The sequence below is a fragment of the Eptatretus burgeri genome, chromosome 2 (genome assembly GCF_056783735.1).
Source record: "Eptatretus burgeri isolate ZD-2024b chromosome 2, Ebu_testis_v1, whole genome shotgun sequence".
In the NCBI taxonomy this organism is placed as follows: domain Eukaryota; kingdom Metazoa; phylum Chordata; class Myxini; order Myxiniformes; family Myxinidae; genus Eptatretus; species Eptatretus burgeri.
The window spans coordinates 79,627,883-79,643,752 of NC_140962.1; the positions used below are offsets into that span (position 1 = coordinate 79,627,883).

Here is a 15,870-nt window from a genome sequence, read left to right on the forward strand (position 1 = left end):
ATGGAAGAAGGGAACAACGAAACGAAGAGAAATACGCAACAAATGGAAAATAAAAAAATGGATGGAAACGCACTCGAAGCGAAAAACCAATTAAAAGAAAGCCAGGAGGAGACAGAGGAGGGATTGAAGGTCGAAACGGTGGAGTGTGAGAAAAGACTTCAAGACATGACGAAGAGAGTTGATAAGCTGGGACTGGAGGGAAAAACGGAGACAGAGGAACTGGGAAGACGGGTAGAAAACCACAAGCGCAAGCCGGAAGAACAGTTAGAAGCCAAAGCAAAGTCTGAGTGTGCGGAGATGAGAAAGGAATTGGAAAAGAAAGTTTCTGAGTTACAGAAACACCAAAACAAAGAGAGGGAACTGCAAAACGAACTGAGAGTGTTAAAAGAGGAAAGGAAGAGAAGAGAAAATGAAACTTTAAGAAACCACACTGTACAGATCGAACAGCTGGAAGCGAAGGCCAGACGAAAGAATGAGGAACAAGAAAGAGTAATGAAGGAAGAACGAATGAGACAGGAGAAAGAAATCAGTCAGTTGAAAGAAATGACGAGATTGCAGAAGGAGGAACAAGAAAGACAGTGGAATAGAAAACTGAAAGAGTATGAATTTGAAACTGAACGACAAAAGGAAAAAAATAGGTTTGAATACGAGGAGAAAGTAAAGGAGCAAGGAATGAAGCAGGAAGGAGAAATCAGGAGATTGAAGGACACAACGAGATTGGAGAGGGAAGATCGAGAGGAACAATGGAATAGAAAACAAAAAGAACATGAATCTGAGGTTGACCAATTGGAAGAAAAGCTGAGGCTGGAGTACGAGATAGACAAAGAACAGCGAATGAAACACAAACAGGAGATGAACCAAATGAAGAAAACCATGAAACTGGAGAAGGAAGGACAGGAGAGGAAACGAGGAAGAGTAATGAGACAGCAGCAAATGAAACACAAAAAGGAGATTAACCAAATGAAGCAAACCATGAAACTGGAGAAGGAAGGACAGGAGAGGAAACGAGGAAGAGTCGTGAGAGAACAGCGAATGAAACACAGGAAGGAAATGAGCCAATTAAAAGAAACGATGAGATTGGAAAACAAAGAGCAGGAGGAACAGTGGGAAAGAAAACAACAACTCTATGAGTGTGAAATTGAACAACTAAAACGGAGGGAGAACGAACAGCTAATGGGGCTCAGAGAGAAAGAAAGACTCAGATGGGAAAGGAAAAGGAACCAGGAAGAGACAGAAAAAAGGAACCAGGAGAGAAAATGTATAGAGACACGGGAGACAGAAAAAATAGAGGAGAGACTGCACGATGAAGACGGGGTAAGTGACGCGCACACACACACGGAGGTAGTGGAGGATCATGGGGGTGAGCTGGCGGACTGGGTAGAGACCCAGTGCGAGCACCTGGATGGCCTCCTCCAGGAACGAGGGGAGGGAGTATTCCCCCTTGAGGCGAGTCACGACCAGGTGAGTTCGGTCGTGCTTTGCGAGGTTGAGAGGAGGAGTGCTGTGGACGGGTGCACGGAGAGCTTGGGGGGTATAGAGGCCCCGGAGACCCTTGTGGGGACACGAATCCCCAGTGTGGTTGTCCCTGTGTGTGTGGTGCAAGGTGTGAGTGCGTCCCCGTGTGTGGAAGCGACCCCGTGTGTGAGTGGTGTGGTGGCGATGGTGCCGGAGTACGTGCTTCCCAGCACGCCGTGTGTGGATGAGGCACGGAGTGTGAGTGAGGCACCGCGGGTTAGTGCCCCCGCGTGTGTGGGTGAGGCACCGTGTGTGGAAGAGACCGCGTGTGTGAGTGTCGCCATGTGTATGAGTGAGGCACCGCGCGTGAGTTCCCCCGCGTGTGTGAGTGAGGCACGGAGTGTGGATGAGGCACCGCGGGTGAGTGCCCCCGCGTGTGTAAGTAGTATGGTTTGTGTGAGTGGTGAGGCACCGTGCGTGAGTGAACGGCCGTGTGCAAGGTCGCTGTGTGCAAGGGAGACCGTGTGTGTGAGAGAGCGGTATGAGAGGGAGATGTCGGTTGGCATGCGGGAGCACGCAGCCGCGTCTCCCGGTGTGAATGTGATGGTGTGGACTGTGTGCGTCGTAACACGCAGGTATGCGTGTGTGGAATGGAGGCGACGACGGCGACATGTAAAGAAAGAAAGCCGAGTAGCGGCTGTAGTTGTTTCGGGGACCGTGCCGGGTTCACCCAGCAGCGAGCACGAGGTTCGTGCTGTGCAACGCACGAGACCACCACGTGCTCGCTTGCGAGAGTGAAGTCCCGGTCCGGAAACGCCAGCGGTGGATTTGCCGATCCCGCGGACGGACAAAGTTTAGGCAGGATAACGGATTTGGACCGGACGGGTTCTCCACGCGATCGTGTGTGTGAAGCTCCAACGGGCAAAGCACATGTGTTCACGTGGGGAACCCCTCGAGACGTGGGGCTTGTGTTTTTTTTGCGCACGGTGACGTCATGGCTGCACGTGTGGTTGGAATCCGGCAGGAGGGGTATCCCGGCCGGATGGCACCGTCCAAGGAGGGACGAGGAACACGTGCAGCTGCATGACGTCACGGGCAGGTGCAAAGTGCGCGAGCTCTGAGTTGCCGCGCAGGTGCTGCGCATGGAAAAAAGAAAAAAAAAAAAAAAAAAAAAGCAAGCCTCACTTTCGGGTGCACAGAATTCCTGGGCAAGGGGTGGAAGACCCCCTTACCTGGGCACAGGATGGAAACTAGTTAGGGGGAAGGGTTAGCTTAGTTAGACCGACTTCATGGGGCAGGGGTAAGTCCTCATGGAGTCCGTGGAATGGATTAGTTAGAGGGATTGTAGCCAGATTTAGGTTGGGAAATAAAATGGGAAATGATTTTTATGATTTGGAGACAGAGACAGACTTTGGATGTGTAGTGGGGACGTAGTTTAGCTACGTAGAGTTAAAAGGAACGTGCTATAGTTTAAGGGACGACGTGGGAGCACGAGTTAGTTAGGGGAAATAGTTAGAAGGATGGCAGAGTTCAGCGGTGTGTGTGTTGAAGAGTTGGTGAGTTGTGAGGTGAGTACATGGTGAGTGAGTGAGGCCAGCGGGTCTGTGTGTGTGGAGTGAATGGGGAATGCATGGTGCGATGAGTGATTGGGGGGAGGAGTGACTCCCGCCCAAGGGACCCCGGGGTCAGAGTAAAGTGAGTTAGCTGGGTTAGTCAAATTGAAAAATGGAAGTCGTTTTGTTGTTGGTGAGGAAGTAGGCTCGAGACCCATTTGGAGGGGTGCAGGAGCCCTGTTGACGGGCTTGGGAGCGTGGCTGCGAAAGGTGAGTATCGCTGAGTGGGTACCCCGGGCACCAGGCTAGTCGGCCGCGGTAGGCCATGGGCCCATGGGGGGCCGGGATAGAGTAGTGGGCACGGGTGCGCCTGCTTGGTGCGGGGGCCCGGGGCGCCATTAGCCGCGTGGGCAGTGTTATGGGCACGGGTGACCCTCGGAAAGGGGCCCGGGAGGCCGGCCTGCCACGTGTGCGTTTCAGGGGAGGTGCCATGGGGGGCACTCCCCGGTGTTAGGGAGCTGGTAGGCTCGGAGGCAGTGTAGTGCCCGGGGGTGCCATAGCGGGAGATTCGGCAGAGGGTCGTGCCTGCCAGAGAGAGCCACGTGTCCCAGCCAGGAGACCGTGTGAGGGCACGGAGAGAAAATTGGGGGGCGAGGCCCGAAATTGTGAGGACACCAACACAGGTGACGGGAATCTGGGTTGTTAGAACCAATTGTTTAAGCGAGAGGCGCTTGTTGAAAGCCCCGGGGTAGTTTAACAGTTAAATGGATAGGGTAGATTAGGAAGTGTACCCCTCCGCACCATCCATCCCCTCGCTGTCGTTGTGGGCCGCTGGACCCACTTTGGTTATAGATCGCCGAACTCTGGGGAGGCCATTCTGAGGCTTCGTTGGGCCTCGACACAGGACGCTAGCTCTCCCTTATTCCCCTCCGGGAAGGGAACGTAGGGGTTGGGAGTAGGCTAGGTGACAGGATAGGTTAGCCGAACAAGGACGATAAAGGGGGTTAGGGGACGATTTATAGAGGGGAAGTAAACATAAAAGTAAAAATAAAAAAAAATAAGTTGGGGCTAAATTGGGGTTTTACAAATTAAGGGAGTGGGTATAGACAGTGACAGGCAAAGGCGATAGGTGGGAGGGAGACAGGTAGGTAGGTCCGAGCCCGCCTTCCAAGTGGCCAGCACCACCGCACTCCCTCCACCAACTTCCACTGACGGCAAAAGCTGGCCAGCTTCATCTGCTGGCTGTATTACTGCGAGGCCTGTGCCGGCCCACTTCATCTGCCGGCTGGCTGTTTTTCTGCAAGGCCTGTGCCGGCCAGTTCATCTGCCGGCTGTGTTTGCCTGCAGCGGCCTTCTTCTGCCGGCTGTGTTTGCCTGCAGCGGCCTTCTTCTACGGGCTGTGTTTGCCTGCTACCTTTGCCATGCCATGCCCACTGCCCATGTTCACCAGCCCCGTTCAATTTTTGCTTTGCCCCCCCCCCCCTGTTCATTTCCATGTGCGCCAGGATCAGAAAGCAACAGTTTGCAAGCTGCGAGAACTGCCCTGTTGGCAGCTACAACACGGGCCTGCAGTGGCAGCCCATGCACCGTGTTTTGCGTCCATCCATTCATCCATCCATTCGTTGTGCTCATTGCGTGTGCCACTTGAGCTGGCACGGAGACTACGTTTGTGCAGCCCATGCACCGTTGTGGTTCACTGCGTTCAGTTCAAAAGGGAAGCACTTGGACTGCGTGTGAGCAGCCAGCCACGTTCCCTGTCACCTGCATTGTTTTGAGCCAGAGACTGCATGCGGGCAGCCTGGCTCCCTGCTAACTGCTTTTCTTTTGCAGAGTTCAATGATCCTGGGCCATGGTTTAGTGTAAAATTTGTAAGTTAAGGTTAAGATGTACTGTAAATATGAGTGCGCCCCCCGGCATGTCTGTCTAGCGCCGGCAATTTTATTTAAGTCGTCCGTGTGAGTGAGTTTGTTTAGATAGTTACGCAGCCCTCAGGTTATTTATTTTGGGGACACGAATACCATGAATGTCGCACTCAGGGATCCGTAGGTAAAATGTACTCGGGGAAAACTACACATGATGGCACACGAAAATTTGACGACTCGGGACGAGTCTGTAAAAAGAGAAGGGGGTAGTGTTGTGGTTACCAAATTCGCAAACCACCATTCAGGTCCCTTAGGTGAGGTATCTCGGTAAGTACATGTGTAGTTAGGTCCAAACCCGTTGTCTAGTGGGAATACATGTCATTTATGCGTGCTGCGACTCTTCAGGATAGCCGTTTTTCTTTTACTATCTTTATTTTGGACCAACCGCCATGATTACCACCACAATCACAACATCAACCACCAACCACAACGCCGCTTCACCACAACCGCCACGACCTTCACGTCACACCTCGCAACCGTAGCATCGCCACCGTTCTTGCCCCGCTGTGGGTACCGGTGTTGGACTCGTGCAGGGCGCGCGTCGAACAGCGTGTACAAAATCACGGATTTTGTGCTTCAAAAACGGATCAAAAACGACACACGCCCACTTTTTGCCGTCCAATCGGTGAGCGAGGGACGATTTGGCCCCGCCTCCAGGACGATCGATATATGCAAATTTGTGGATCAAGAAGCCTTCACGCCCACTTTTTCTCGGGCCAATGGGGAGCGAGGTGAAAGGTCAAAGGGAGGGGGTCAAAGGCGAAGCTACGGGGGGGATAAAAGGACCGTGTTCGTCAGTCAGAGCCGTGTGGAAGTCTGGAGCCGAAAGCCTGCAGTAGCTGGAGAAGCTGAAGAGAGTCGAACGAGGAGAGCCCAAAGAAGAGTCCAGGGTGGAGAGTCCAGAGGCGGAGAGGCGGCAGCGGCGAAGGCAGACGAGGGGGTGCTCGCGACGGTGCCGGGAGCTGCACGCCCGAGGAAGGCCGGCAGCGCGACCTGGCCGAGGTGGAGACGCTCGTCGCACATAATAAAGATCCTCTATACCCCGAGCATCAGCAACCCCCTCCTGTTTCCCCCCGCGCTGAGATAGTGCGACCAAGGGGGCCCCTTTCCCACCCCCTGCCAGACACTGTCCGCGAGGCCCGCGGAGTGAGGCGCCATCGCCGCTCCGCGTCTCATCACCAGACGGGTAGGCGCGACCCGGTCTCGGCCTCAGGCCCGCCTCATTCTTGGGGGTATTCTTTCCTTGGTTTTGGGTATGTGTTGTCGGCGCCGTCTGTGAGGTAGAATTGTATAAGTGTTGCCGTGTGCTCGGTAGTCGGTATTAGCTCTGCATTGTTTTCGCTTTTATATTTGCTTTTTGTGTAAATGGAATTGTGTTTTTTCTGTGTGCTTTTGGTGGAATTGAATATGTGTGCTTCCCGTGTGCCGCGAATAAATGTGCTTTTGTGTTGAACTGTTTCCCGCTTCGCTTCGTCATTTCTCCCATTGAACCCTCATCTTGCTTCACGTAAAGGGTTGGTAGTGGGCTGAATACGCCCGATAATTAATCGAACCGTCGAGGTCGACGATAACACCGCTCGGTTATTCTGATAGTACGGAATGGGTCGCTTAAGTGGCCCGTGTCCGAAGACGACTGGATTGTCACGTCCGGTGGGCGACGTGCCGCGATTCGAGTTACGTGGCCGTCGCACGCCGGCGGGCGCGAAATCCGCAACAGTATGAACGATCACGTTTTTTGTCCTCATGGCTGTTTCTAAAGCAATTGGTTATTTTTTGTGAATTGGACATGCTTTAGAAAGGTTATGTGGTTTCTCTGTATGAGTTTCAAAGTAAAATACATTTGATAACACCTGATTTCCAAGCTGTTTGCCATATGAACACGTTTCAAAATTAGAGAGCCAATTTTTTTCGACATGATACACAGCGATTGACAGCTGTATATAAAGAATAATGTTTATGCTCATCTCCTTAAAACATCTATAATGTGATGTTGCTTTATAAATTTGTTTATTGAAAGTCCCGCAAACCAAAGAAGAAAGCTACTCAAGGTTTTTGGGTTGTATAAAGTACGTGCTGTAGTCAGACGTCACACCGACTCCAATCAGCCGATTACCGATGAAGTGCTGATATCGGCCAATAACTAACGTGTGTGTGTGTGTGTGTGTGTGTGTGTGTGTGTGTGTGTGTGTGTGTGTGTGTGTGTGTGTGTGTGTGTGTGTGTGTGTGTGTGTGTGTGTGTGTGTGTGTGTGTGTGTGCGCGCGCGCGCGCGCACTCTACATGCAGACAGGTAAATTATATCATTATTTCCTCACAAATCAGTCCATAATTCACTCAATTGTAACAAGCAGTCCTTTGTTTTGAAGATGCCAAACAGAAATGCCAGCACAAAGAAGAAAATGGCCATCATGGATGAGCAAGCGATTAAAGTGTGACATTAATTGTTATCCCAGCACGGAGCACACTCCAGGAAAAGGCTTACAGATGTGTGTTTCACCACGCATAACTCCACTACCCACACCTTTCTCTCTCTGTCCCATCCTCACTCTGCCCCCTCCTAATACAGTGCAAACACCCTCTATCTATCTCTCTGTCTGTCTGTCTGTCTGTCTGTCTGTCTGTCTGTCTGTCTGTCTGTCTGTCTCTCTCTCTCTCTCTCTCTCTCTCTCTCTCTCTCTGGGCGGGGACGCGTCCGGGTGGGTGCCGTTTGTCTCCGGACGTGTCCAGGCGGGCACCGTTTGCCTCCGGAGATGTCCGGATGGGTGCCGTTTGTCTCCGGAGGTGTCCGGACGGGTGCCGTTTGTCTCCGGACGTGTCCGGGTGGGCGCCGTTAGTATCCAGACATGTCCGGGCGGGCGCAATTTGTCTCCAGACGTGTCCGGGCGGGTGCCGTTTATCTCCGGACGTGTCGGGCGGGTGCCGTTTGTCTCCGGACATGTCGGGCGGGCGCCGTTTGTCTCCGGACGTGTCGGGCGGGCGCCGTTTGTCTCTGGGCGTGTCGGGTAGCCGCCGTTTGTTTCCGGACGGGCGCCGTTTGTCTCCGGACGAGTCGGGCAGGCGCCGTTTGTCTCCGGATGTGTCGGGCGGGCACCGTTTGTTTCCGGACGTGTCGGGTGGGCGCAGTTCGTCTCCAGACGTGTCTGGGCAGTGTCTGTCTCCGGATGTGTCTGGGCAGTGTCTGTCTCCGGATGTGTCTGGGCAGTGTCTGTCTCCGGATGTGTCTGGGACGGTATTTGCTCATAAAAAAATATAACAATGGGGTGTTGGTTACAGAATGTTTTTTAGGAACACACACCTATTTTTAGGACTGCAGCTTTGATGAGGCAGAAGGCCACGCATGTGGTGCCCGGGGTCGCGTTGATTGACATGTGTTTGGGACGCAGCCTGGCCTTGCGGCTTGTTGGGTTTGTCAACTCTATCTCGTCAAGGAAGGAAGAGACCGAGAGTACCCCGGAGGCCACAATTAAGGTCGTGCGGATCTACATACTAACCACTTTGTAGACAGAGAAGGAAGCGGAGCACGGATAAGGAAACAGCTTTGGTCCACGAGTTGTGGTTCCTTGTTTTGATGAAAATGGATGATTCAGTATTGGGGAAGGCTCTGTTAAACAGAGCATGAATAAGGAGACGGATTGGTCCATGAGTCGTGATTCCTTGCTGGGGTGTAAATGGATGCTTCAGGACAAGGAAAGGCCTCGTTCAATCTTAAAGACTTGCCAATGGAGATGACGACCGGTAGCGGCGGCACATGTACGCAAGCATGCACACGCGCGCGCGCACACACACACACACACACACACACACACACACACACACACACACACACACACACACACACACACACACACACACACACACACACACACACACACACTCTACATGGGCGGATGGGCCAAATACTACTTGAGCAATTGTGCAATACTGTGCAAAGTTGCAAAAGATGTCCTAATCTAGGAGCAGATCGTAAAAGCACAAACAAACAAAAAAACAACAAGCTTTAAACCATCAATTTGGTTATCAATCAGAAGGTTTATTCAATTTAAACAACTTGCACAATTGCACAATGCTACTTTCAGGCTAGGATAGTCTCGAGGTATGCAAACTCACCTCTGAGCTGTCCAGCTTTTGTTTAAATCTGTACCCAGCTATAAACTACCTTTTTAGCTCTTTAGCATCATTTCACATTAAAATTAAAGTTGTCAACAACTCGATCCACCACAACCATTCCTCATTGGACAACAATCTGGATTTTCAATTAACTTTTTGCGTTAGAGAACATTCTTTCCCAATTTCAGCAGGAACTGTAAAGGGCAATAATCAGGGTTACATTGCATGAGCAATTTTCTTAATTTTAAAATGCAATCTTTGAGAGTTAAATGAAGAAAAATGCTGTGCCTGTGCCTAGTTATGCTGTGCCTTGTTCATTGAGAGCTGAGTGGCAAAACGAACATGGACGACCATCCTATGAAAATTTGCTCAGTCTACATCATCAAAAGAGAACTTTTAACTTGCTATACCAAGGAGAACAAATGATGATAAGCCTCAGAATGAATTAAATCTCATATTTAATTTCCTTTTGCTGACGGGAGCTATGCACTGGGCCGTGCTATGAGAGGGTGTAGGGCAGCCCGGGATCATGGCGAAACCCAATCCTTATCCCTGTGTCGTAAGAGGCGACCAGGGTTGCGTCAGGAAGGGCATCCGGCGTAAAACCTATGCCAAATCAGTATGCGGATCATTATGGATGATCCGCTGTGGCAACCCCTAACGAGAGCAGCCGAAAGACGAACAACATTTAATTTCCTTTTGCTATTCACCACCTGCACTTTGCACCAGTCTTTCCAATTACAACAGGGTTGCATACGCATACCTTTTTACAACCCACAACTCAATCTCCCACAATGACACCTGACAATATTTGCTCATTTATGGTCATAATTTCATCCTTATATTCCTAAATTCTTCTCACTTGCCAAGTCTTCCCTTCTTTGATGCTGGTTGCACAGAACTGTCTCCTTGCACATCAAAAGCCTTTCAGACACCGAGTCGATCAGTTAATTGTGCTGCCTCTGTTACAATCCTTGTGGAATTCTAATTGCAACAACTACTCTTCAACAAGCACTTAAAACGATTTAAAATATCCCTGTGATAATAATAAAAAAAGGTCAAGCCAATATCGCATAGTAACACCACAGAGAGCTGGGAGCCATCAACTTCATTTCCAGGAAATCAACTCGACTCAAATGAGCTATATAACCTCACACTGACCGTAAATGGATCCGCAGGCCTTAAAAGCTATTTTGCTCATTTCACGTGTATCCTCACCCACAGAACACGCTATGCCATGAAACAGTGGATAACTTTAAATATTAATTAGTGTGCTATTTCACATTCGATCAATAATTAAATATTAACTCGTCATTAGTGTGCCAATCCATGATGCAATGCAAGTTTTCAGGAATCCATGTCATCCATTTTATCAATGTGGGAAAATAATGCTTCTGGTTTTTAACCAATGGTGCATGCAGTTTTACAGTCAGCTCCAAAAGCTTCTTCTTCTTTTTAAAAAAAATCGTTTTAAGCTTTTCACTGCTCAGCCATACATTCGTGGCATAGTTTCCCCAAAGTGTTGCAAGCAACACTCAAGTTCCACATTGATGAGAAATGGTTGCAGTGTGCTAAAGTACAACTCCTCTGGTCTCAAATCATCACTTTCCATTGAGAATAAAGAAAATTCTGTTCCAATTCTTCACTCCTGCATGAAACTTATGAGTCACCGTTTATCTTCGTCCGCCATTATAGTACGCATTGGCAAATAACAACAACAAAATATAATACAGACACAACACTTTATTGCATAAAATGGATATAAGTAAGTAAAAGCACTAATTACTGTAACATAAGCTTTATTTTGATGAAAATGCTTCAAATTATTTTTTAATGTTTTATATTTTACGAGTATAAAAGCCTGTCAAAAATGACAGGTTGAAATTATTTCATTCGAAATATTCAGAGACTGGACGAAAGAGACTGGAAGATATAGCAAGAAGTGTTATTTTAAAACACTGCATGTACAAATGTGACCCTATTTCCTTTATCTTCTGGGATGTTTCATTTCGACAGTACAGCCTTGTGAGCATGCCAAAGTCTGAAGCCTCGACCTAACGTCGGGTGTGCTTTTATCTTCCTTATTTATGAGACATCCTACGGACATAAATGAATACTCGTTTTACTCTGCGCTCGTTACACATCGTGTGCAGCTAATTTCACCACCCTGTGCCTTGTATATATTGCTATTTAAGAAAACGCTTCTGCATACCACACGGGAGGTCCAGTTGCAAGTCACTGTCTACAATTCCAATAGAAGAGATGCAATTACTCGAATGTTTTTTATTTATTTATTTTTGGTCCTGAAAAATAGACCAGTGAGCACAGTCGTATTAAAAGATTGGCCTTGAAAACCCCACTCAAATTGTCCTTATGGAGGGGGATAGACAAATACACAGCGTTTTTTTTTTTTTTAATAATCGGTGGATACACCGGTGCCCAATCTCAGGTTTCCATTTTTAAAACCAAAGTAACAATATGCTTGCAACGTTCTATATACCAGGGTTACAGTGAACCTTAGTACTGTGCCGTATTGCCAGAAAGAGGCATCACAATAACAAATGGAAATGTAGAGAATTATCCCCTCCACCCACGCCCAGTCCCCAAAAAGAAAACACAAGTTTCATGTATGTGAAAGCTATACAATGTATAAAATCCCACTCTATTAAGCTTACTAATAATACCATACAAGAAAAAATAATTGACTCGCTCCAAATATATAGTGATTATGGAGAAGAGGAGTGGTTGGGTGGTCAGTCGGACGGACGGACGGATGGATATATGCACACACACACACGCAGACTTTATTTATTGGAAAAAGAAAGCTTCAAATTCGACATCTCAGATCCCATTGCTGCAAATAAGTTGGACAATAATTATTCGAAAACAGAGTAAATTTGGGTTGCTTGAGGTCATCTATCTGATCAAGGCAAAGTGAGTTCAAGAGAGAGTTGGCGGGATGGTTGAGAGGTATGGACACTCACTTCCAAGCTATTTCACCCCGGTTTGACTACCGACCCAGCTATAAGTTCTCATTCCAGTGTTTCACAGGCAAGGTGATTGATCAATGTGTGTGCAGTCTCTTGGATGGACGTTAAACTGGTGTCCCATCTGCCGGAATTAGTTGGAAGACGTTAAAGATCCCACGGTGTCCTTTGCGAAGAGTCGGTGAGCTATCTCTGGCACCATGAACAAATTCCAAATTCCTCACCTAACTACTACTGGGAGAGGGATGGCAAATCGACCAGCATGAACCCAGGCCAAGAAACTGCTTTGGCAGAACCAACACTATCACACAGAGTATGATTCATACATTGGATTGTGGTTCAAGAGAAATTATATATTTGGCAGATTACAAGAAAATTACTACTTAGCATAACTAGTGTTCATGGAATAGAATACCTTACCCCACACAGTGTTCAAGTGTATAATTCAATTTTTAAAAAAATAAAGATTTTAACAGTCATATTAAAAAAAAAATTTAAATCCAAAAAATGACCGCCATTTGATGCAGTCTTTTACACCACCTAATTTAACACGAGACATGAGTTTGCCTTGCCTGTTTGTGTCCTTCATGACATCAATAAAAACAGTAAATTTCCTCTTTGAAATGATTTTCAATTCTATTTGACTGCCAGACAGGCAGACAAAGTCAAAAAAAAATCTCACTCCTCACTGCACATGTGCGATCGTATCAAATTCAGAGCAATGGTACTGCGAAACTGAAGGTTCGTTTTCCCATTAATGACTAAAATATAACATTCAATTGAAGTCAAGTTGTTCCTCGATCATAAACTGATGTTTTTCCATGGACGGACAGACAGACAGACAGACAGACAGACAGACAGACAGACAGACAGACAGAAGTGAACCTATTGCTTAACCCCACTTTTCGTTTCACGTATGCAGGGTTAAAAATGGATTCATAATGGGTTTGGATAAAAGCTGGCACAAGGCAGATGTTACAGGTTATTATGTGAAAATTTTGTCAGGCTGATAATATTATGACACAAGGAGACCGGGCAAAGTGGGGAGGGTCACAGTACATACGGTCCATGGTATGGCATCGGTGTACAGGAGGTGCGCAAACATCTTTGCCACATTGCGCAGCTTATTGGTCTCCAGTCGGTGTATGGTCTCATACTGATCACAAAAGATAGCTTCAAATGCCTCCATGTACTCCTTCTTAAGCAAGGCGAAGCGCTGTGGTGAATGAAAATCATTGCCAATCAATGTCTTGAAATCTTTATCATTGCACTCCCACGCTATGCATTATTTAATTGAGTTTTTTTTTCCTCATCCAATTGACAAAACAGATGGTTTACTTTGGTCACCAAAAAAAACCTCACCCCTGCCAGCAAGCCGTAAAACTTCTCATAGGTCCGCTGTTGGGCACAGCAGTCCAAAATCATGTTGCAAAGATCTTTCTGCAAAACAATAATTAATCACTTCATTTTCACAATTCGAAAAGTGTCGATTATTATAAACAAAGCACAGGAACTAATGTTACATGATTACAACTGAAGTGACATGGAAAGCATCATTTACAAGGTGAGTTATGAGAACAGTCATTTGTATTTTGTAATGAGGCAAGTAATGCCCAAAATTGATGAAGATAAAAAAATCTGCAACTTTCTGACAGTGTAAATTCAACACCCCTCAGTTTAGAATTAAAAATAACAAAAAATGCTTTCATGTGTGCATTACAAGTTCAGCAAGAAACATCTGAAACAGCTCATCATCAGGCTAAGAAACTAACGTATTCTTTCACCTCATTTCTTAGAGGTCTCTATTTTATAATTCACAGGCACATGAAACTTTTAAGTTCACCAAATCAAAATGGGTAAAAATGTGTGAATTTACTTAAATGATTGTTCCACTAAAAACACCCGCTCCATACGAGGGCGGCAACGGAGTGGGGGCAGGGGGCAGCTCTATTTTGTGTCATACTGCAGAAACTCAAAGTTTCAAGATATTCCAACCAGCGGTGCAAGACTGCATTGAAGTCAAACAAAACAAAGAATCAGACAGATTATTATTATTATTTCATATGCAGCCTACGGCTGCTGGATGAATCATTGCTGAAAGCGTGACTGTGCTGCTGATGTAGTGCCCCTGTTACCAGTAAGCTGGTACTCATTTTACCGACCACGGAAGGATGACAAGCTGAGTTAACCCACCTGGTGTGACTAAACAGCACGACAAGCGCTCAAACTCAAGACCACAAGATCTTTAAGTCAGCCACCTCAACCGTTAAGCCAACACCAGGCTTATCAGCCAGGTGTCAAATTATGGTAACATTTCCCCATTTTTGCGTAAAAGCTTGGCTGGCAAGTGAGCTGCATTACACAGGTGTGGATTGTTTTGTTCCTGAAAACCCATGCACCCATTTTAGTACCGTCAAAACTCGTATTGGATGGAAAATAAAAACAATTTCAAAAACGCAACGTTTCGCTTCCATTCCATTCACAAGAATTCACATCACACACAGATTGGCAGAACTGGAGCAACCTTCAGCACGATATGCAAGGTCTAGTCTATTGGACGAAACTTGGTGGACGGCATCAAGAGCTTTACTCAACTGAAGGCTACATCGCCACCCTACAGGATTCCAGGTGCAAGAGCACATCACTTCACTTCCTCACGTCTACCATATTGCCGTCATCCAGAATCAATTGGTATGTGCTTTCCAAATCTCTATTCGACTTCGTACTGTGATATTTATCAGTACTTTCAAGTATTATGAATGGTAGGAATGGAATAAGATGGTTTTCATTCACATACATGCATATTGTTATATTCTATACAATGCAAGCTTTCTTCTGAATATTATGTCGGTTGAATTCAATGACCTGAAATATAAATCCTCTTCAAATTTCAAGTCATTCGGATGCAAAATGACGATTTTAGAAATTTGATCTCAAGATGACCATTGACATTGGACCTCAAAATCAATAAGCTTCTTGGTTGAAACAACCTCTACAACTTGGAAAAGTTTCACGACAATCGGTTGAGAATTATGACCTGAAGGTGATTGACAGGCAGACAGAATAACAAAATCGACTGACCAATATACTTGAAAAATCTTCGATTTTGCAAGTAAAAAACAAACACAATGTTTCAACACATTGCCCCCACATATATGAAGACAATCGGTTTCATTAAATACAGTACAGCACTACAACACAGAGAATTGGAGTATTTTGTAATGATTTGAACAACACCGGAGAGTTTGACTTGTATTCTAGCGATAACATGCAAGTTTTCAAATTATTCTGTCCAGTGGTGCAGGCGTGCATTTGCAGCTTTGATAATTCACCCACTTCTTATGATAATTCACCCACTTCCCCATGAAAATAAAAATCTAAGTTGGAGGTGGCCATCCTAACTTGGTAAAATGTTCCCATACACACCTAGTGTACAACCAAAAACTTTTCAACGTATTGTTGTGGAGCCGAGTTTCGGTGGCGAGCACGACCGCGAGGTGGAGCAGTAGAGTCGGCTCCACCGAACACCCGGAATTTATAGGTCGTCACCCCGGATAACTCCGGAGCCGATGGGTCCCTTATCAGACCGAAGATCGCCAAAAGGTCGACCGCGTGGGATAGGGTCGATTACCAATTTCAATTTACCTAAATACCCACGTCATCCAAACTACCGGGGAAATTCACCCTCGGCAGGACCTGCACGATCCGGGCCGTTACCGAGCCGTACCCCGAGCGGAGAGTACCAGATTCCTGCCGGGCCGATTGCACGATTACGACAACAATGACCTTCCTAATCCCCAACACGCACCGTGACAAGCAGTGGTAGAAAGGACAAGGACGAGCTGATA

At 47.0% G+C, this 15,870-nt stretch overlaps 1 protein-coding gene across 1 annotated transcript in view; it reads right to left on the reverse strand.

The window, feature by feature from the left end:
- CWC22 (CWC22 spliceosome associated protein) overlaps positions 1 to 15,870 on the reverse strand; it is a 271,938-nt gene that overhangs the window by 22,209 nt on the left and 233,859 nt on the right. The window contains exons 17-18 of the mRNA XM_085869986.1: positions 13,385 to 13,462; positions 13,086 to 13,238 (exon numbers count right to left, since the gene is read on the reverse strand). Coding sequence (XP_085726112.1) covers positions 13,086 to 13,238; positions 13,385 to 13,462 — 231 coding nt within the window. The remainder of the gene's footprint in view (positions 1 to 13,085; positions 13,239 to 13,384; positions 13,463 to 15,870) is intronic.